The sequence below is a fragment of the Pleuronectes platessa genome, chromosome 1, assembly GCF_947347685.1.
Source record: "Pleuronectes platessa chromosome 1, fPlePla1.1, whole genome shotgun sequence".
NCBI classification, from domain to species: domain Eukaryota; kingdom Metazoa; phylum Chordata; class Actinopteri; order Pleuronectiformes; family Pleuronectidae; genus Pleuronectes; species Pleuronectes platessa.
The window spans coordinates 27,830,369-27,854,550 of NC_070626.1; the positions used below are offsets into that span (position 1 = coordinate 27,830,369).

The following is a 24,182-nucleotide window of genomic DNA, read 5'->3' on the forward strand; positions in this document are numbered from 1 at the left end:
CGGGGTGGAGAGGAGGGAGGAGAAGAAGTTTAACACCAGGTGGAACCCCAGCGGGGACACGTGTAGGAGGACGAGGTCGGTGTTTCTGGCTCCAGGTCACGATACACGCGGGGTTTTCGTGACACTAAAGGTCACACGTGAACGTCGCCCGGGCCCCAGAAACACCTTAAGTGACTGAGTGGAGGGAACAGCAGAGGACTCACCAGGGAAAACGCCATGTTGTGGACTGAGAGCCGGTGATAAACGTCACAATGTGGACGACAGCTTGCGGCTCACGCTCATATTTATCACATCTGCTGATTGGGCTCCATCTAATGAACGTGTGCGCGGAGGAGACTTGCCTGAGCCCGCCGGGCCTCCGTCCGCTCACGTGCTGCACATCAAAGAGAGCCGCCCGCCGAGTCGTGCGCACGTGACCAGAGGTTTAAAATCTCACTCTGTATAAAGTCCGCAATTCATATAACTTTATTTATACTCCCAACAAACTTACTTCACAATGAGAAAGAAATTAGATTAAAATAATATTAACTTCTCAACTTTATACTTAGTTACTCAATTAAAAACACCAGACAGGACTTAGAGTAATGTCCTGAATTGATATAACTTTATTTATACTCCCGACAAAGTTACAAATACAACAGTAAGAAAGAAATGAGATTAAAACAGTATTAACTTCTCAACTTTATCTTTATACTCAATTAAAAACATCAGAAAGGACTTTGAGTAATGTCCTGAATTCATATAACTTTATTTATACTCCCAACAAAGTTACAAATACAACAGTAAGAAAGAAATGAGATTAAAAGAATATTAGAGTGCTGGTTGTACTTTTCTGCTACTTTATACTTAGTTATACCTAAGTATTATGGGATATATCTCACAGTATGTACAACAAGTACAATACTATTCTCCACAATGCTAACATAGGGTTGAAGTTAAGGTGACTGAATTTCATGTCATTCAGTTATTTGAATTAATGTATAAAACTGACCGATGACTCTTTGATTCAGACGTTTGGCTCCAGCTTAGAATCTTACTGTTGTGATATCTGATGGATTCATGTCAGTACATGTAAGGTAGAGGTGTTTGCTTTCTATGTGATAACCACTTGAAATATTAATAAAAGCTTTAGTAAAAACAGAAAACTAGGAATATGGTATGGTTTAAAAGACAATTAGAAAAATTAAGATAAGATAAAATATAATAAGATACTTAATAAGGAAGTTTAATCAGAGGCAAGAGCTGTAATTAAGTGGACAAGATTAAAATGTACTAATACAAACAACAAAGCAGCAGGGTAATTAATATGATCAAGACAAACAATAAAAGCAGACGAGCACATAAACAAAAACATATCAAATGAAAAAAATAGTTATGTTTTATCATTTAAAACAATTTAATTGAAATACAAATAAGGTCAAAACTTTTACAACAATTTAATCATTTAAAAATCTCTCACTTTTACATGAAAAATGAAAAACATGAGAATACATAACACTTATTAAGCTTCTGGTTAAAAATTGATCGCTGATGATTCTCGTCCAATCATCTTCTTTGTCTTCACACAGCAGAACAGCAGCAGAATTTTGTTTTGTCACCTATTATATATATTCATACGATATAAATATATTAGATTATTATTACTTTGGCATTTTTATCATTCCACTGAGATTGTTTCACACACATTCTGACAGTTAGAGATTTCTCATGTGTCTCTATTCTGAGTTTGAATGATACAACCCTGATGTTTGTGTAGCAGTTAATACAAACCCATTTATATCTGTACATGTCCACAAGGGGTCGCTGCTTCCCGCCTGCTGAACATGAGGATGTTTGGCCAGTGGAGGACGACAAAGACCTCCAATGGAAAAGATCCAGGCCTCCTCCTCCATTAGTGACCTTCCTGTTGTCTTACTGCTGACCACAGGAAGACGTCTCATTGTTGGAAATAAACCAAAGACTTGTTACAATCACATGAAGCTGGGACCTTCTCCTTATACATCTGGAGATTCATCTGTTTTTATTACATTGAAGACAGAAAAGACAGAGACGCCAACATATTCCTCATAAAACAGCCGTCTTCTGTTATCTTGTGTGCAATAACCCTTAAATTTACTGATTGTGATTGAATGCTATTCTGTTTCAGAAGACATTTAAGTGTGTATGTCCTTGAACGATGCCCACTGTATTCAAAGCTTTGTATTAAATATATTTAAAGTATATTCTATTGTTTTGATACCGTGCATCTCAAAACAACATTCACAGCAAAAGGGATGTGTTGACGTTTATATCTGAACCTGGTTTGTCTCTGCACATGAAAAGAGAGAAAAGGAAACGTTCCATCTTCCAAGTCGCAGCATCCCCAGCCTCACACACTATTGATTTCATGTCAATCAAGATATCATGTGTGAAAGTGATGTCTAATGACCCATTTTTCATGAAGGGCAAACAGCAATGGTTGAGAAAAAATATTTTCTTCTGAACAATCTGTTCTTTATTCAGGTTTTAACCCTTTTACTCATAAATCAGTTGTTTATTAGACTTGGGGAAAATCCGGAAAGCAGTACAAGGTCTAATGTTAGGCTACATTTTATATTAAACTCATCTGGAATCTTTTTGTTTTTAGTATTATGGGCTATGTCTCACAGTATGTAACATACGTAGAATATATTAAATACTAACATATTTTAGGACCATATTATGAAATATAAATTTGTTATGCCTTTGAATTTCATGTTGATCTGATCTTATAAAAAAAAAAATGCACAAAAGCAACAAATCCTCACTGCTGAAAAAAGGGGAAATTGCACATTTTGCTTGATAGTTTATCAGATAAATTTTATTTAGTAATAGTAATACATTTACTTCATTGTCAAATTAAGTTTATCACATGAGAACATTGTTTCAGCACTACTCTCCTTAATTGTTGCATTTATCAAATGATCCAAAAATGCATAAAGATACAGAAAACAAAACATTTCAATTAAAAATGTTGTGATATTTAAGTTGTTAACCTCACCGCTAATGCTCAGTGGATGCTAATAGATTTCCGTATGAAGCCGTCGCTGCAGCACCAATTACAGCTGAACCGTAACTTAGTTGGCACAAGATGGCCGAATGTTTACATTTAAACCACCAGCAGTTACCACAATACAATTAGGCAGGTGGTGGTATTGAGAGGAGTCACTTAAGGGTCCCTGGAGGAGCCGTCACGGTCGACTGAGCAGAGCATCTCACCAGCTCACGGGGCAGAGTGAGGGGGTCAGCTCCATACGTGACATTAATGCAACGATGCTTACAAATGAAAAGTTGGCCTGAATTATTGATGTCCACATCCGCACAGTTCAATCCTCAAGAGTTAGCATGTTTTCGATTGGCCGGTTGTTTCCGCTGCGGCGATAAATGACAGATGCTCGACAGAGAAATGAATTCACTTCTTTTATTCATAAGATGGGAATATTTTTTTACATCTTATGCACAGCAGATACAAAGACAAACATGTTCTAAACCACAAACTAAAGTCCTCCATTACTCTAATCCTGCTTCCCATTTCAAAATGGCCCCTGCAAAAAAAAGCAACCCTTTACGTTTGTAGTCCAGTTTCACATTCTGAAAGATCGTCTCACAGCAATCTCATTTTAGCAGAATGGCTCAAGCCACGTACAGAAGACTTCCATTTTTTTTTTTTTTTGACAGATACCCACTTCCCCCTTTAAACAAATTGCACTTTTTTTTCCTCTTTAAAACTACTTCAACAGGATTATAGGATCTGTAAAATAACACCAAAAACACAAGAGACGACTAAACATCCAACTTATACAGGTTCATTATTTAGTTGCACAAAAATGCATAAATATACATTAAGCAAAAAAGTCCAAAAATACTTGGACTTTCTTTTGCTCAAATAATGACAGACATTGATATGATCATAAGGGACTGGGATTGTCATCGAACGTAGGGAGGCATTCACGAGGTCCATGCGAGATAAGCCATTTACACAACAGCCTAACATTCACAGAGGTAAGACCAAGGTTCTACAGGAAAACAAAACATTTCGCTGTCTAGGCAAAGGTAAAGAGGCAACACAAACACTAAGGAAATTAGGATACACAGAACTCTGCGTTCTAAATTCATGCCAAAAAAGACTTGAACATGCAAAGGACTCTTAACGCTTCTAAACCTCCCCGGAGCAGCGGTCACCCGTGGAGAGACTAGCTTAATAACGGTAACTTCAATGCGACAATTTCCCTCAGCAAATACGATCCGTCGAGTTTCACTAGGGTTTGCACGAGGATATTCTTTTTTTTTTAAATTCATTTATTTATTTATTTTTTTGAAGCGCTACGATGGTACCGCAATAGTTGCCAAGGATAAGCTCAGATTGTCGACAGCAAGATGATTTCAACTCAAACTCCCCCCAAGGGACAATCGGGAGGAGGTATAAATACTGTTTTGTTTATAATAATGCACATTTGTCCATTAAATAAACCTGATTAAATTAATGAAGAGCTTGGCAAACCTCACTTCGGCTGGACAAAGGTGGGGTTTCCAGTAGCCTGAAGAAAACAGGGGAAAAACAGAGTTAGTCCAGTAGATCCAAGAATTAAAAAACAGCTGTACTTATTCTGCATTTTACTTTAAGTCAACAATGCTCTAGTCTCACTGATTTCTCTACCTCCCCCTATCTGTGGCACCCAGGACAAAATCAAACTGATTCTTATTCAAAATGCAAATCTCTAATTCATAATTTTTAAAAGGTTAAACTACTTCCTTAAACAGGAAACCATTGTTTTGAATTAATCGAGGTACTATTTTCACATGAGGACTGATTCTTATTTGTTCCATTCAGGTACATTTACTGCTATAAATACCTGAAACAAAAAAACAATGCATTGATCTACTAATGCATCAAAGCCTGACAGATTATTCCTCTGGGGCGTAGAGCGCCATTGATGTCCAAATATAAAGAAAATTAATGAGCCACACTGTTGAGTGACATGTTCCTTCATTACCATAAACTTGGACACTGGTTTATTTTGAGTCAGCCTCACGTACTCAGTCCTGCTGCTATAAAAACGAGCTGAAAAAAGTCCAGACAAACTCACAATTTACTCCTTTGATGCATTTTGCTTTAAAATATTTATATTAATGACATTTAAGGCCACAAATGGGTTTAGGGCTGAGTGAGACAGGTTGGGAGTAAGAGAGTAATAGACAGACTTATGCACTGTTTTGTGAATAATCTTTTACAATGAGAAAGTAAAGAACAGCACCAGACAAACACCACATCAGTTATTTTCATCTGTGTCGTCATCCTCTGCACTTTGGAGGATGGAGATCTTACTGTTGAACCAAAGTTTACTCACTAAGTATCTAACAGAACTGCCGGGACTTCCATCCAGGCTGGGAAGTCTCGGAGGGAGTCGGGTACCAGCGCATCTGGAGAAACACAAACACAAATCAAGTTCAGTAGACCGACACCAGGCTTCAGTGCATCAACACTCAACTCTGCAGATCCTTCATCCATCGACGGGTTCTGACGAGCAGCTTCAGGACGACGGCCCCTTTAAGCCCTGGTCACTGAAGCCATGGGAATGTGGGTCACGTAGCAGCTCGGTTGAGGACAATAGTCCTCCAGTAATTAACAGGCATGGAAATGTGGAGAGTTTTCGGCTCTCCTTGTGTTCAACATTTCCACTGGGTCAGAGCTGGTCCTCCTGCACCTTTCCATACCTGTGACTGAGCGCTGTGGCAGAATGAGGCCTCTCATTTCTATTCACCCTAATGGAACAGGACAAGGGGCCACAACTCCGCGGTCAAACGGCTTAATGCACTCAGGAGGGAACAGTTGTTTGGAGGCTGTTAATGCACCGCTACTGTCACACGGTCAAACTAACGAGGCCGAGAGGCAGTGGAAGAGAAGTCAGGGCCATTTTAGGGATCTCTCATCAGATTGCGATTAATAAGCTCCCTGCCCCTCCCTCTGTGTGGCTACACGTTCAGCTTATGTTCCAACAGGAGCGTGGACAGTAAGTTGGCACCTCCTGAGAACGCCGTCGGGTTTTGACAGTTTCTCCGAGCAAATTCCTCGAATTCCTCCTCCGCCGCCTCTTGTGCCCGACAAAATGGACTGTGTCATAGCTGCCTACTTCAGGGTATTGCTCCCCTGGGCTCTTACATTGCAGGAGGAAGTTAGCTCACGATGAACTTCAAGTGACCCGACATGAGGAATACTTTCCATCGCTATTGTTACCGAAGGCCCTGCTCACTCCCCTTGTAGTCAGCAGTAGCATTTAAACTGCTGTTAGCTGACCATGTAAACACATTTGTTCATCCAGCCTGTTAATGATCAACAGTCTGCAGATGTGAAGAAACGTGTGTGTTGTTTTAAATTTGCAAACCAGGTCGTAGAATATAATCGTTTACTTAAATTATAGATGTTTTATCAGTAACAGCATCTTTTCTGCCCGCTGACAGAACAGTGATGCACAAATCTACATTAAAAGGAAAAAGCTAAGGTGTAGCTTTTTCCTTTTAATGTAGATTTGTCTGCAAAGAGAAACCCAGAGAACAGACAGGAGACGAACACAGAGGGATTTGAAAGTATGTGTGAGGTTACACTGAGAGAAGGAATGTACCCATCACATCACTGATGAGCACGAGTCAGAGACATTTTCCATTTGAAATAACTAATATTTATTACACTACAAATAATGTTTTAACCTGCACTCAGTTTTTATGATTTTAAAGTTGAGTACATGTTGTGCCGCCAACAGCAGTTGACAGACCTGACATCTGGGTTGGCTTCAGCCTCACAGGTCTTTTTGGTGTTGTAATACCTCAGAGGACCACTTGGTTACAAGAATCCAAATTTCTATTTTTAACAGTGCAGCAGGTTAATCAATTCAAAAATCTTAATTATCTATTTGATTAAGTTTTAGGGTCACACTTCTCTCCTTAACTTTCTTTGGAGCTGTGGAGAAATTGCGAAAAATGAAAACACCTCCACGCTTCAACTGTACAAGAACTCATGCCCTCGTACCTTCGTGCACGCATTTTGAGTTTTTGTAAAGCTGAATACGCACTACGGCATATTTCAAAGGATAGAAGATAAGAGAGAGACACACCGGTTGCTCCCTCACCTGGGCGTGGAGGGCTGCAGCAGCGGCAGCAGCCGCTGGGTAAGTGAAGGCTGCGTGAGGGAGGCCTGGGGTCAGCTCCGTGGTGTACAGGGGGTAAGGAGTCCACGCATCCGGCGATGCTGGGATCAGTGCTGCCCCTGTCAGATCATCTGGGGAAGTACAGGGCAGGAGGATACAAGATGCTGACTAACCTAACCTTGAACATACAGGCTTGCATCATGTACAACATTTTAGAATTGAATGTATGATCAATACATGCTACAAAAAAAAAAAAGATGTTCACTTGTTGCGTAGTGTCGTTTGTAGTTTTACTCCTGACCGGTAATGAATCTTATAATAGTTTGCACTGTCACTACAAGAATGAAGCTAAACATCCCTAATGGCGCAGTCAGACCAGACTTCACTACCTATTAATGTTCAGAAGTGAAATAAACTTTCGGATTAGAACTGATAAAGAACCTGAAGTTGTTTCCTTCATCGAGCACCGAGAAACATTCAGTACCTCCACCAAGGTGGTGATATTCATTTGATTGAGTTTGTTAGTTTAAAACATGAAAATTGATTTTCATGAAATGTTCTGTGGGACTGGGCCAGGACCAAAGAAAGATTATAAAGAAAACAATACACATTTCACAATTGTTCTCTCTCCTTCGAATAAAAAAAGTCTGAATCTGGATTTATAAGTGGTTTCAAAAGCTTGGTGGAGGTACACGCGCCAATAAGTGTCGTTCTAGTTTCTATTTGGTGAGGACGCATTAGCCTCCGGGTGTAAAGTTATCGGCCTCCAACATTCAGTTTGATCGCCGGTGAAACTGAACTCTCAAAATACATTCCTCTCAATAAATGCATAGTAACCTAAAAGCAGAAGAGGATGGAGATGGTGATTTGATGACAACTCCATCAGTTCACGTTTCCAACCCTACACACACTGTTTCCTATCGCCTTCCGATTTTAGCCACATTTCATCAGGGGAGAAATCTGGTCTGAGTGAGCTCGTCGTCCACCACCTGTCCACATCTAACCTATCCTGCCATTGTTAAGGCAAAGAGAGCTAAACCTTGTGAGAGTGAGAAGTTATCGCAGCTGGACAGAAGCAAAGCGGCTGTCGTAAGAGTCGAGATGACACATGCATGTGGAGGTGAGTTAGTCTGTCATTTGTTAGACACTGTCTTTAACCCCCCTGCCCGTTTGTCTTTAACACCCCAGCATAATACGACAAGAATATAAAAAAAGTTTGGTAACAAGGGCTATCGAGTACTGGCATTGCCAAGGTGAGAGTGGATGAAAGAGCCTAGAGTGGTGCAGCCGTACAACTTACATGGGTCCCGTGCAATGAAGTGTGCTCCTAGAGCAGGGTGGATATTTGTGGGGTTCGGTGTGGCCATCAGCTTACTCTTTGCCATCTTCGTGTTGGCTTTAGCAAACTCTAAGCGCAGGGTCTGGGGACTTTCGGGGTCAAAACGGATGCCCTGAGGGAGAGACGGAGGAGGGGAGGAGGGGGAGATAGTATAGTAAGGGAGGTGGGCTGAGTCTGAGGGGCTGAGGCTCAGTCGTCTCTCACGGCCTCCTTTCCTGAAGCCATGATTCAATACTCAGCATGTATCCTTCAGGCTTCCCCTAAGAAGGACAGACCGAAGGATACGCTGATATATTTCAACATGGCTGCATCTCCTCCTCCTCCTCGTGACGACATCAAGAGCAGAGGCGACAGGAGGAGTCGCCCCCCCCCCACGTCACACGAGCCAGGAGGAGAAGGAGACGAGGAAAAGGGCTGATGGTGAGACTCGGTGTAGTTTCTTTCAGGTGGTTTAATCCTGCTTGTGTTCTTGTGCCCTAAGCGTTGTGCCCACATGCAGGTGAGTAGTATTTTGGTGTGTGCGTGTGTGTGTGTTTGTGTGTGTGACTGCTGGTGTGTCTAGGAGGTGATGCTGATAAGGAAGGCCTATGAGAGAGAAGTGTTAGATCTGCCAATGTGGGCTTCTACTGGGTGACAAAATAAGAGGTTACACTACATAGGACGTGTCCAGATAACACTACACATGTGGCTAGAGAACGAGTATTACAATAAAAAGCAGTGAAAGCTATACCAGACTAACAAGGATGTGTATCAAGGTCAAAGTAAACTACCGTAAGGCTACGGGGTTCTGGCCTCTTTCCAAAAATGGCCCTGCCATTGAATTATAAAAGACAAAATGGGTTGGCTTTGACAAGTCTTATGGGAAAGAAAGAACTTTTTTTTTTTTTTTTTAAACTCCCAATCATTCCTCTCAGGTTTAAGCAAAGGTTAGAACAAATCTAAGAAATACATAAACACAAGGGGGGCTTAAATAGCAACAGACTGATTACAGATCAGTGAAAACGAGGCAATACTTACATTTAGCGCATTTTTGGCAGCTTCAGCTCCAGTCCTGCTGTCAAAGGTTACAAACCCGACAGGCTGGAAGAGAAAAGGGAAGAAACAAACTGAGACAACAGGTATCAAATATCTTAAATCTGATAGTTAATGAGAACAATGTTAAACAGCTTGTTTAGTATTTTTTTCTTGTGTAGCATTGAAGCAGCTCCTTGCACTCAAGGAAGGAATCTCACCTGTTTTGAAGTTAACTTAATCAGTGACCCTTCATAACCCTGTGGGGAAGAAAGATAGCCAATTATCCACCCAGTCACATGGAGGAAGTCACACATGAACGCCTCCTGCTTTACGAAGAGAAACCTGCTTGTGTGCACCTTCAGTTTCACTTCGACAGCGGGAGATCACCACATCCCTCTGTGGCAGTGATGCACTTACGTTTGGTGAAATAGTTTCGATTAAATAGAGCGAAACACAACCATAAATGCAGGTTATTAAGATCCGTGAGGGTTCAAGCTTCGATTAAGTATGAATAAAGCCTCTGATTTATAATAGAGTTGAGAGAGCACAAGTGTTGGTTAAAGAACGAACTGATTCCTGGGAAACGAGGGGGAACTTGGCCTCGGTGGAGTATTGATAGATGGGATCATGCCTGATCCTGATTTACAACCATGGAAAATTAAAACAACTTTCACTGGCTGTGATAAATCCTGAGCAAAAATCCAAAACAGACTCAGTAATTCAGAGAAAGAGGAGAACGAGAGGTCGGATAGAATAAATATTATAAAGAAAAGAGGTTTTTAATTTGGAAGGAAATCAGGTTTAATCCCATTTGCTCAAACTGTGCGTCGTTTCCCGACTGCACAAAAAAAGAAAAAGCTCATCGACTTACGAAAAAAACATTTCAAGTTGTTTCACAATGTCTCAATGCTACGAGGGGGGAAATCAAAATGTCCCTACACGGTGGGCGAGCTGGGTCACGGAGAGGGTTGGTTGGCCAATCGCGAGGGCTACTCATTTACACATTCCACAAGATCATCCATGTGCGCGGGATACCACTTCCAATTTGGTTAGTTAGGACACGGGTGGGAGGGGTGTTTATGGAACTGGAGTCCAGTCAAAAAAAAGAAAAAAAAAAAGAAGAAGAAAGGACCAATGGATGAACAATGATGTGGCCTGATTTCCGTATATGCAAATATCTGGACTTTCATTAACGAGGGGCTCGTTCAATTTCATCTCCAAAAAGAAAAAAGCTGCAGGCATGAAAAGTGAAATGTTCTGTTGCTTCCTCGTTTTTCTTTTTTAAGAAAATGTTGACAGGTCTTCCTCGGTGTGCAGATAATCCTTCTAAAAACTCTTTCCACGACTCTATCCCAGCACCTGGCAGACAGCAGCTACATTTGCTTTAGTTTTTTAAGACGGGTGAGAAATCAAGTCCATTTCATTTCAGACCCCCGACACCATAAAATTTGCCCCACCTGGCTTTAGTCTCGACAATCTGTAGAACATCTGTACAAGTCTTTCCTTGGACTCTGTGTCATGTTGTAACTTACCTTAAAGGGTCTGAAGAGAAGGTACAGTTCCCGTGGTTTGATATCGACCGGTAGGCCACTGACAAACAGGGTTCGTACCTGCAAACAAAAAGCAAAACTGCAATTCACCATTCCACAGTGACAGTCTTTACATTCCCTGTTTTTTAATTAAAGTCGTCATCCTCTACAAACAGCAGCATGGTGGGATATGAAAACAACCCCACACATGTTTGGTTTTGGTCCCAATCTCTCATTCCTACACACGTGTATTCTGTACATACATGATATCAAGTCCTGGAGAATGAGGGGTCATAAAAAAGAAAATTATGAATTGAGCTACAACGGTTATGAGTCCAATTTCCCTTTGGAAATCTGAGATTTGATCCTTTAAGTAACCGGTTGCAGCCTTTTTCAGATTCTGACCCTTTAACGATGAAGCTACGTCTTCAGTTTGCACACGTCCACAGGCTGAACTATAGAGTGATTATATTATAGAGTGATGCCAGACAGAGGTAAAATTATCCAGTGATGATTGATAGAAACCCTGAGAAATTAAAAACTAGTTTTACAACTCAACTTCTCATTTTCGGCCCTTTTAACCATCTCAAGACCTCTATTGTTAAGATCCACAGCTAAAAGATGGAGTCAAAACCAAAACAGAGTAAAATAATCCAAGAATAATCCCATTAAGAGTTTAATATGTGATTTGAAGAGCTGAGTGATATGAAACCTGTGATTAAAAGACATCCAACATGTTACGAGGTTCATAACCATGAACATAAGATGGTCTTCATCCTGCTGCAGACCCCCGGAGCCCCTTCATGGACCCCTGGACTGGCCCCCGACCAGACCCTTAGAAAACCTAAGCCGTGTACGGTGCAGTGTGGCCGGGGGAATTCAGCAGAGAGCGGAGCGAGGCCCATTAGTTCCCAGCCGGTGGGGAGGCCCTCGGTACAATGGGGCTGCCAGAGGAACAGCACTGGACAACAGTGCACAGCGTGACACCATTTCCTTCCTCTGACCTGCGGCCCCAGCCCTGCCAGCCCTCCGGCATTTTTCAGGTGCAGCCCAGCAGCAAGTCTCGGCCCTGCACAAGTCAGCACATGCAGCAACCGAAGGTCGACGCAGCGGGACGCCACGACTGGATGGAGACGTTTCCATCTGTCCTCCTGCTCCTCATTGATCCAGTGGCTCGAGGACGGCCAGTGTGTAAACCCTGAAGCACTGGTATTTTTTTATAAAATCTTCAATTCCTCAAACATTGATTGACATTTGACCAGTTACGGCATCTTGACGGATTTGAGGAAATATCTTTTGGGGGTTTATTGTAAATAAATCTCTCGTCTCTTTGGTTAATTTTATTTATCTTAAGGAGGAAGAAAGAAAAAAAAGACGACAGCAGCAAATTAGACGAGGAAAAGTCAAGTGGCCCCACGAGGCTTTGTTGCAAGATCATGGGAACAAAGGAGGACCAACAAAAGGCCCAGACCTCCCCTCAGGTTCTCTCCATAAGGAGTCATTACAGAGGAAATGTAGCTGCATGGCCACACTCACTGAAACCAGGAGTTAATTCAATTAATCAAGTTTTTTTTTATAACCTGGACTTTTTTTATTAATGTTCAGATTCTCATTTATTTGGATCCACAGATATCAAATAAAGGATTTGTTTACAGTAAGGATGATTAATTGTGGAGTGTCAGTTTGTGATGACTTGAGTACGAGTGGGCAGATCAACCTGCAGCGTTTCTGTGACGCATGGTAGAAAAACAAAAAGGGAAGCAAAGTAAAATTCCACAAATTGAAAGAAATATATATACATAAATATATATTAAAAAGAAAACTCTAGATATCTGGACATTTTGAGAAGCTATGGATGTTTCGGATTTTTTTTTTTAACTCTTCCAAAGGAAAGAATATTTATCAATTCAACACGTTTAATTTAAAATAATTGCATTTCTCATTAAATTGTGCTTTATTTTATGGACATAAAGCCTCTTGGCCCTTGTTAACAGCAAGGATCAAATTAAAAACACGGGAAATAACGTCTGAATCTACAATGAAATAGAAAAGACGGAAGAAGGATGATATTTTGGGTGTTTGGAGCCAATCATGCGCACCTGGGGGAAAACCTATTCCAAGCATGGAGACACGCGATGACAAATAAAAACATTTCAGATTAATTGAGACTTCACTTTCTCAGAATAACAGTTTTCACTTTTTTTAAATCTACGACCTCCTTGTTGCTTCCTTTAATAAATAAATTAAAAGCCAAACTCAGCAGGTGGAAGTTCAGTGAAACACAAACGTGACGCAGTGACACAACTTCACCAGAATGTCACCGAGCCATTAACCAACACATTTCACCACACACTGTGACCCTCACCTCCTCCTCGATGGAGACGTTGTTGTTGGGCTCGGAGTCAGTCTTCAGACTCATGGTGTCGCTCGCTTCAGCCGTTTCTGCTGCTGCCGCGGCCGCTGCGCAAAGAATCACGTTCTGCCTCGTCGACTGGTATTTCCCCAAAGTGCGTCCGAGGCCGCAGTGGAAGTCCTGGTGGCGTCTGAGCTTCAGGAGAGAGGATGTGCCGAGGTGAGGTCGTGCGCACCCGGAGTCGTCCGAGGATACTCGAGTCGTGGAGGTCGTAGAATTGCGAGAGAGAATCATTCACGTAAAAGGAAGGGTGGAGGAGACAGGAACGAAAAAGACCAAAACGACTGGTTGTTGGTTTTCTGTTGCTGCTGCTACAAACTAAAGGTGAAGAAGAAGAAAGAGAAGAAGAAGAAGAAGGTGCAAGTGTGCTCCGTGTGTGAGGGTGAGAGATGGGGGGGAAAGAAGTGCGCGTAAAAACCTGGAAGCCTCTGCGCTCACATCAATGTCCTCAGCTGTGGGACTGTGCGCACGGAGGACAAGTAAACTTTTCTCATTGGAGGGAGCGTCTCTCTCTCTTTCTCTCCTCCCTCGTCCTGCCCTTCCTCCTCCCTCCTCTCCCCCCCTCCCGTTTTTCAATTAGGTCATCAATTATGTTGGAGTCCGCTGTGAGCAGTAATCAGGCGGCAGATCCGCCTCAGCTGTTGTGAGGAGACCCCCGGCCCCCCCTCCGCAGCCGCATCACCGCTTCCATGGAACCCCAAACTTTATATGAGGATCTCTATTTGATTTTGTTTTATGGTTATGTGGCCTTCGCCGGTTCTATATCTAGGTCCCCTGAAAAAAAAATAAGGTCAAAGAAAAAGAGAGCATAAGCACCACTAACACCACAAATTAAGGCATTTGTTCCTGTTATATTTCATATTGACTATTAATATGATTATTTCTGTGACCCCCAAATGCTTGTGTTCATTTGTTGTTGTTGTTTATTTTGTATGTCTTAAAATAGAATAAAAAGGAGGAATAAAGAGATAAAGGCATCAATGCATTACCAAGACATATTCATATATATTTGTCATCCTGAAATATCTGGTCAGTATTTCTATGATTTAAATGTGACTTCATGGGTTTAATTGTTGTTTAATCTTATACTTTATGTCTTTTACATATACTTTTCTTTTTAATTTTGTGGTTATATTATAGCCTCTTTTGCCTCCAATAAAATAAAGGAAGGGGAAAGGAAGGTAAATATATGATTAAATAATAAGAGATTCATATTATTTTCACCCTATAATATTTGATTACTACTTCTGTGATATTTAAATCCTCAATATGTAACTTCACTTGTTCATAGATTTCAATCTTTATATATTAAATTGTATTTTCTGTGGTGAAACCTTTATTATCAGGCCCCAGCATCCATAACATTTTAGGCGATGTAAAGGGCAATTTCAAGAATTATTCAGGACAGCTCTGCAATATTTGAGTATTTCACTTTTAAGGTATTTATCAGTTCTATATCACATTTCAAGACAAATATTGCACGTTATGCTCCACTGCAGCCACGTGTCAGAAAATCAAAAAATCAAAGCATGATAATAAATCTGACAAACAAAATTGTACAATCTATAAAACACAAGAAAAAGAAGAACAGCTTGTTTTTTAATTCAATTTTTATTCTAGTTGTATCGTGCTAAATGATAACATACATTATCTCAAGGCACATATTAATGCAGAGACCTTAAACATTATAGAGAAACCCAACAGTTCCCACAGCACCACTTATTGAATTAAATTGAGAATTATTAAAATATTCAGAACTTATTAGTTGAAGTAGAATAATGTGACTTTACAAGCCTTAATAATAATGATCAATAATCATTATAATAATAACGATGATAACAAGGGCCTGTGGGTGTTTTAATGAGTTGGACCCAGTTTGACGTAAGAGTGGCGTGGGCGGGGTGATGGCCTCTCGTGTGTCGAGGCCCGGCCCTGGACCTGAGCCCAGCATGCAGTGTGTTTCCTCACAACAAGGCAGCTCTCAAAGGCCAGACAGTTTCCTGACTTTGTATAGGAACACAATCAGGCAGGCTGAGCGAGGAGGAGGAGGATGGGGAGGAGGAGGAGGAGGATGGGGGGGGGGGGGGGGGGGGAGGTGGCCGAGTGGACGGACGTAGTCTCACTCCGACTTCTCAGTGATTTGATCTAAAAATAGTGAAGCTCCACCATGTTTCTGTACATACTGAACCCAAGTGATGAACGCAGGAACAAAGAGGGGAGCCGTCAGGGGATCAGAGGAGAAAGCAAACACAAACAGAAACCAGGGCGTTGGTTTGGGTTAGTGGAATGAAATCAGAGACAAAACATCAAGAGCTAATTGAATCCTTGACCGATGATATTAAAAAACACTATTTATGAAGATATTCACTGTTTTCAGCTTCTCTAATGCATATATTTCCTGTTTTTCTCTGTTTTATATCATTGTGAACTGAATATCTTTGTATTTTTGGACTGTTGGTTGAAGATTTAGACATTTTAAGATGTCACCTCTGAAGAAGAACCTTGTGATAGAAATGTTTCTGACATTTTTAAAGATCAAACATTATGTGAATATGTGTTTAAGAAGATTTTAGATTCTTCACTCATTACAGATTTAATTGATTGTTTGAGTGATGATGGATCAACCAACATCTAATTTGACAAATCATCACAATTATCATGTATTCACTGGCATCTTTTTCTATGATGTATATATTTGCTAGTTCTCACTGTTTTATATCATTGTGAACTAAATACCATAAATACCATTATTATCGAGTATTGGTTGGTAAATATTAGACATTTTAAGATGTCACCTCAGAAATGTCTCATTATTTTATCACTACATTTTTATAGATCAAACAATAAATTGACAAATAGAGGAAACTATCATCAGATTAATTGATTATTGTCAGTTGCAATCCCGAAAAAAAGCAACTTGTGCAAGTGGATTTTTACATAATTCAGAATTATATGTAACTGTAAATGATTTAGGATTTAAATTTAATAAAAAACATAGATGTGTATCAGATACATGTGTCTACTGAATGATGGAGAAAAGCTGTCAGCCTTCTTGTTAATCTCCTGCTGGTTTTGAATTAAGTGTATTATAATGTTCTGAGGCTGAAGTTAAGGTGAAGATCGTGAAACGGTTTTAAACACTGATATCTAAATAGGATGTTGATATTATTATGTAAATCACTCAGTGTTTAATTTGAGCATGTGATGGGTTTTATCACGTTTGTCATATTTCCTCTCGTACATTTCATCCATTTAATTATGTTGATGTTTAATCGTTGAGCTGGAAAACACATTTCTACTCTGGGAACCATACAGCAGAATTTTACAGTAGGTGCAGACGTACATTTTGTTTTATGAGCACAATGGAGCTGGTCCCAGATCAGCACCAGTCAGCATCACTGTTTTACTTTACTTTGAGAACGATAGAAAAACCACACGGCCTATATTACGCTCTGTTTGTCATTTTAGTAACACTGGCTGCCTATGAAATATTGACTGTGCTGCCGAGTGATCATTAATTCATTAAGTTTGTGTGTGCAGCTCCGACGGGCTGTGTCATGAGGGTTTTAATGCACAGGAGGCCGCCATCTTCATGCCCCTTGTTCATGCATTCAGGACTTATTACATCAAATATCAAATCTAATCCCTCTCTTCATACTTTACTTTAAAGGAGACACACGTAATCACACAACTTGCTGGTTTGAAAACAAATTGAATGTTATCTTTATCGTCTACGAGGGGATTTGTGATAATGTGATTTTATAATTTCAATCAAAAGGTTTGTGCTTTTTTTTGCTCCCACACATACGAAGATGTTTATGTCTTGTCATGCATATTGTAAACAGGTCAGTTCTATGGGTTTGAATATCAGTTTCATTAATTAATAAAAACCAGACATTTACCATAGCTGCAGTACAGTGAGGTCAGAAAATATTGTACATTTTTAGGATTATGTTTCGAGATCCACCTTGTCAAGCCCTGTTTGTTGCTGATATTATTATAATGTGACTTTTTCTAAACTAAGATTATTCATATTGTTTTATGAAAACACAATATGTGAAAAATGCACAAATGATTATGTATGATCTCTTATTACTGACCGACGAGACACATTTTTAAATCACCATAACTGTCATTTAAAGCACATTCTCTAAACTTGGCAACTGGAAACGTGTTTATTGATCATTTTTTCTTTGTGTCTTTTTTCTCGTCCTCCTCCTGCAACTTTCTAAAAATGTTCAAATCTCCATCAAAACAATCAGTGTTTTTTTCAGAGCTTGGACGACCCGGGACACGAAGGGTTAAAAAGAAAGATGAGTCACTGCAGCTCTGGAGCTTTTATGTCCAAAGACGTAACCTCCGTCTTTACCAGGGATGGATGGGTGTAGATGTGCTGTTCAAACTATTATTTATACAGTGGGATTTAAAGTCATGTATTTGGAGGTACATTCACTGACCTCCTCTTTCTAAGTGTGCACATGTAGAGAGGTTTTTACATAATTGAGGGGTTGAGACTTTTATAGTATGATCGTTGATTATTTAGACGGAATAGATTGATTCTAAAACTGTGATTGTTAGACTAAAAAAATGTTGGAGGACATCTTACTCATGGACCTGCTGGAGGACTTGTCTTCTTCTCTTACATCACAGCTGGTCCCACATGGGTCCAACTTTGTTGTCGTCGGTTTGGACAAAGTGTGGCGGCACGACAGACTAAAGGAAACTGTCACGTCCATAAAGATGCATGACAGGCGCCTTTTTCTCATGACCTAATATCACCAAAAATAAAAGAAATTGAAAGATCACAGTGTTTAGTATTTCAAAATAAAACGCAGCACAAATTTTGTGTAGCAGAATTTTGTTTTCTCTCCCCTTGGCCCTGATAACGAGCTTGAGACGTCTTAGATTGATCTCTTGTCCGATTAGTAGCATCCAAATCCACAGTTTGGAAACGTATCTACTATCAAATTACCCGGTAAGATAATACATGTATTAAAAAAATATATATATTTATAACTTCAACTACATGAATTAGGATGAAATTGTATCAAACAACTTATTTTGTGGTTCCTGTGACCAGAATGCTTTAAATTGACCTCCTGTCTCAATGGTTCGGCCTGACACCAGATTTTATATATTACAAATTAATGCACCTCCCAGAATTAAGTGGAAATGTGTGTAAATTAATATATAAAATATATCCGGTATTTTCATTTGATTAGATGGTTCACCTGTAACAATAAGGATTCTTTGGTTTGAATATTTCTCTTACATTGATTCAATCAGGAGCCTGAGAAGCAGAGTTTATAAATGCAGTGTATGAAAATGTCAGATAGTGAAGAGGATGGTTTTAACAACATTAGAACCACTCAAGAGGAAGTGAAAGGGGAAAGTGGATGTCAACGAGTTAATAGGATTCTGCAAATGAACAGAAATGTATAATTGTCACTGAATTACCCGTCATTGTATCCGTCAGATAATCCAAACAGCTCAGGAGCATTAAATCATACCCCCCCCCCCCCCCCCCCCCCCCCCCCGCCCGCCCCCCCATCTCTCTCTTTCTGTTTCTCCCCACCAACACCTGACAGAAACCGAGACTGAATAGTTCAGAGGCTCTGGATAAGCCTCATGTTTTATTTGCGGAAAGCGGCCCCATTGTCCCATAAGTCACCTCACACAGCACTCCTCGACTTCACGCCACGCTGAGCCTGTCCCGCTGCATTAGCATCACCCGCTGCTAAAGCACTTAGCTTGTGTTCTCCGTGTCCTCTGTGGTACGGGCCAAACATCCATTTGAGAGGTCCAGGGGAAACTTTGAAGCTTTTTCACCCACACACACCCGAGCGATGGAGGCGCGTTGGTGACGTTTCGTGAATACATTGTCCAATAAATAGCTCCCTTCATGAATACATTAAAGCCAATCAAAGGCATGCATGTAGCCGCGCCTTCAGCCTGGACCACATGAGCCGTGTGAATGTGGATTTCTTCAACTGAGGTTTTTTTTTATTGAAAGAATTTGAAACTGGCAATGTCTTTATTAGCCTTTTAGGAAGTGATGGCACCGTTTATCTATTGTCCTTTAGCTGACACTTGTTGGACACATCGGCTGGGAGAGGGAGAGAGGACAGAGGGAGAGTGGAGAAGCTTCCACGACTGGTGGAAATCAATCGGCCCTTATGGACGGCACCGCTGATGCATGCATCAAACAAACCAGCTCTTTATTATTATCTAGATTTATCAGAAGAAAGTGTAATTAAATGTTTCATTGCAGCAGACGACAAATAACACTTTAATGCTTCGCTTTCATTTGATGTAACAGCTGCACTCCAGCTTTACAGTTGCCATCGTCCATCAGGTCCTTCTGCAGTTATTAAGAGGGAATTTCCACATGGGTCATGTTTTTTTAATTGATGATGGAGGAAGTAACCAAGTCTTTTTGTTGTTGTTTTTTTCAAATATGTGCTTTGCCTGAAGAGAAGTTCATCTTAAAACAGCAATAAATATTTTTTTGGCCTCTCTGTGGCAAAGAGCTGCATATTTAGAAAGTAAATATTGTGTAATATTATAATTTATTCAGAGAGGTGTTTGTGTCCACTGGATATTGCGTAAGTTCAATGGTCACTGTCCTTTTATCTCTGTTATCTCGGGGGGGGGGGGGCTGTGGTAGAGGAGTCCCAGCTTTACACACCCTCAACCAATCACGTCTCAGCTGTCAATCAAGACCTGTCAGCCCATTTACTAGCTTCAAATAAATAATTAAAACCAAACTTTATCAAAAACGTCAACACTGACAAATACATCAGTTTGATAAGAACTACATGAAATGACAGAAACCAATTTTACTGAGGTTTTAGTTTGGCCAGTTGCCCATCCACTAACATGGAGGAGGCGGGGTTTAAGACGCATACTGCAGGCAGCCACCAGGGGGCGATCAAGACACTTAAATAAGATAAGATAATGATAATGTCCCCCCCTTCGACCCTGAAACAGAAAAGAGGCATAGAAAATGAATGGATGTGTGGATGGATATATAGTGTAAACAGGACTGTACATATATAAAAAGTTGGACATTTTATTGGAGATTTTTAGAAACGAGCAGGAGGCGATGATGTGATTTACTTAATGCAAAGGGCCGGACCACCATCTTTGAGCAAGTCTCTGTTTAGTCTGACAAATCAAGCGAAGAACAAATCCTCCAGTCAATTTGCAAATCATATGAGCATATAGCATGGGATACCAGAACTTATTACTAAAGAGTTAAATTAAATTAAAAACACAACAACAGGTAAGCTAACAAACAAACACAATGACTGAAAGGTCATGTAGAAAGAAGAAAGTGGGAGACACACCCTTAGAAGGATTGGCCCCCAACAGTGGAGATAGGGGTAGAGGACATCACCAAATGTTCCACATTGACCATCCAGATGTATACATATAAATAATAACTAACATATTAAAATGCACATTACAAGGAACATGACAAGACCCAGTGTATAACGAGTTCCTCCTATTGGTTGAATGTTAGATTTCAAAGAAACCATTCATCATTCAACCTGTTCTCAGCTGAAGTAAAGGTCATGACCTCTGCAGAGCTGCAGAGACATTGTCTTCCTCTGTCCCCTTGTGGTCCCGAGGTTTATGATCCTGGTGGTGACAGTATCACTCCGACTCTGAGAAACACTTCACAGCTTCAGTGCACAGGCCCGTTTCACGAGGTTCCTCCGTGACACCGACGACATAAACATCAGCGTTAAATATTAACGTCAGACACGTCGGAACTTCAAGGGGTCACAACAGAGTCTGTCATTGGCTCGTCTCGTGGCACCGGCCCGGACGCGCTAACCCCAGTTCATCGCCTCAAACCGCTCCTGGATCTCAGGGCTGTTATGTTTTCTCCAGCGACAACAAAGTCGGTGCCAGCAGCGACTGTGTTTATTGTTTCGAACGACGCAGAAAACAAAACTACAAGCTGAAAAATGTTCCGAGAGATTTGCCAGATTGGGGATGGGGGGGGGGGACTACTGTGAGATTGTGTGTTACGTGTTGTTTGCAGCTCAGAAAATAACAAATCTGTCTCCCTTTCCCTCCTCTGACAGCCTGTCTGTGTCTCTGTCTTTATCACACTTGTGTTTCGGGGTCCTGGAGGAGAGACAGGACAGAGATGATCTTATTCTTAATCTTGGAAGTTGCTGGACGAGAGTTAATATCAAAGTGTTTCCTATCACACAGAAACACTCCCACTCTGAGCATTCCTCACCAGAGGAAACGCTGGAGAAAAAACCCAGTGGGACCGTTTAAACAGTCGTTTTCTCATGAAGCGAAACTGGGAGATAAAAAAGAAACTCCTCTGAGATCTTTGTAACATGGGAAAAACATGCAAAGAATCTGAGTCACATGGAATCAGAGCTCGAAAGGGATTATATAAAGGCAGTTTAATAAGTGTAATAATAGAATTAAATGGACCTTAGAAACCAGCTGCTTTATTTGTCATATTTCAATGTTGTGCGATAAACAAAATAAACACTTTCACAACATCCTCCCTCAGCAATAAGGTCCTCGCTTCCTGTTTGTGTATGGGACATAGGACATGGAGGGTTGTGCTATTTAAACCAAAGGGCAGCAGATTCCCAGCGAGCAGCGGCCGGCGGGATCTGGACGTCTGCTGCCAGCTCCTCGGGGGGGACGTGAAGTGGGTGGGAAAAAGAAAGCAGGAAAACAAGGGAACCAAGATGCAAAAGAGAATGGGAAAGAGGATGATTGAGAAGGGGGGGGGGGGGGGGGTTGTTGTGCAACAAGATGGAAAGAGATAAATAAACAGAAGGCTATTTAAAGTTTAACCCTTGGGAGTCCAGGGTGTTTTGAAGTAGTCCTTATACATATCACATAAAATATTTTTACCATGCAATTATTTGTTATCCTTTTCTTTCAGCACATCATCAGCTGTATGACCAGACAGTCTTTTATTTTTTCATCTTGATATATCAACATATTGGACCCAATAATTCACAGAAAACATCAAATCCGATGAGTTTTTTTACTATAAAAACCATAAACAGGCTTAATGAAGCATTTTTATAGTTGAAAACAAACTCGTAGGTGGATGTGACGATTTTATTGAAAAACTGATACAACATTGAGTAATGTGTACTCATTTAAAATGAAAAAGTAGGCATTTATCCTTTTCTGCATCTCAAAACAGTTTGTTGAGGTTTGTAACCTGATCTCCGTTTTGCCTGTCTCACTCAAGCAGGCGTATGATGCAGTGGACATTGCTGCCGAGGGCTTACATGGTCAACAGGGGGCGATAACACCCAAACAAATGCATTACTGTAAAAACAAAGGCAGCTAATATTTACTGCAAGTGACGCTTAATAACCTATACTGCGATCTGCCACCAGGGGGCGATCCAGATGATTTTTGGGGAGGTGTCATGTCGTCCATCTTTATATACAGTCTATGGTTCAACTAAATGCGACCCTGAAGAAAGTACTGAGCTGGAGCTGGGACGTGGCTAAGCTAGCTTTGCATTTAGAAACACGTAGACTGGCTCAGTGTACGAAAAACACTACTGACGCGTGTGAAGCCTGTTAACTTGTTGCCTCTTGTCAAACCGATTAGAAACATTGATTTGTTGTGAGGGTTAGTTACATCAGTTTTCTGTTGCTATCAGTGACCCTGCACAGCTTCTTTTACCAGGTTTGGTCCCTTCACACTTCCATACAAACTAAAACTCATCAAACTCAAAAAAATCTTTTCAAAAAATTGCTTCTGATACAAACAATTAGGTTTAAACCGATTAAACAATTGATTTTACATGTTCATTTATTGACCAAAAATATGTAACTGCTGTTGACCTGTCTCTAGTCCTGCATATCTACCCGAACCTGACTCTACACTTGACATTTAGACACAAGGTTGTTATTGAATACTTTAAATTCTTAGAATAAACCAATTATATTTCCCAAAATGTTTCCCAACCACTAGAGGGACTAAAAGAACAAAAAAAAAACTCGGCTCAATTAATTCTCTAAATCAGTTCTTTTAGATTCTGTTGCTAATTACACTGGTAACACGCTGGTGGTCACGTGACACTGACAGAGGCTTGGGGGGGGGGGGGGGGGGGGGGGGTAAACCCTGGACAGGCCGTCTCTCTATTACAGGGCTTCACAAACTTATCCTGTTATGTAACCTTATTAAAAAGAAAATCTTGGCTCTGTGCCAAAAACATCACTTGCTTCTTGGCCGGCGGCCGAACTCCTCCTGAAATCTGTTCACGGGGGTTTTGAGATATTCTGCTGAATTACAAACTGATAAACAAATCTGCTCGGTGGAGACGAGAGGACTGATGTCAGCAGACCTGCACATGCCGAACCAGAGGAAAAACCAGTTTAAACTGAACCACTGAGTTTCCTGATCTGTAAATTAGGCAGATGCAGCAGATAAAAAAACTGAAATCCCTGCAGAGATTAAATAAAAACAGACGACAGAGACCGTGAAGAGGAAAAGAAACGTCTGATTTATCTTGTTTTTATCAGAATCAGAGAGGAGATGGGAGATATTGAACCACTGCAGGGATTTCAAAGACAGAAACGCCTTCAGATACCGATCGGTGCCTCCGGTGCAACGCCCTCCCTCTGCAGCCGCTCTCTGCTCGGCACCCAGACGGCCGGGACTATCTCCTCCTTCACGGTGTCACAGCTCTGAGCCGTGGTAATGCTCTGTTTCTT

At 40.8% G+C, this 24,182-nt stretch overlaps 1 protein-coding gene across 2 annotated transcripts; it reads right to left on the minus strand.

Annotated features, from left to right (window-relative positions):
- Positions 1-3,425: 3,425 nt before the first annotated feature.
- Positions 3,426-13,989, minus strand: LOC128438232 (RNA-binding protein, mRNA-processing factor 2a). 2 transcript variants are annotated; one of them, XM_053420734.1, is made up of 8 exons: positions 13,408-13,989; positions 11,046-11,123; positions 9,732-9,770; positions 9,517-9,579; positions 8,461-8,611; positions 7,143-7,291; positions 5,367-5,439; positions 3,426-4,556 (listed from the first exon to the last, which is right to left on the minus strand). In XM_053420734.1, the coding sequence occupies exons 1-7, from the start codon at positions 13,687-13,689 to the stop codon at positions 5,374-5,376; spliced, it is 828 nt and encodes a 275-aa protein (XP_053276709.1). In that variant the 5' UTR covers positions 13,690-13,989; the 3' UTR covers positions 3,426-4,556; positions 5,367-5,373. The 2 variants fall into 2 exon arrangements, with proteins under 2 accessions (XP_053276709.1, XP_053276700.1); XM_053420725.1 differs by having other exon boundaries at positions 7,128-7,291.
- Between the last annotated feature and the right edge of the window lie 10,193 nt (positions 13,990-24,182).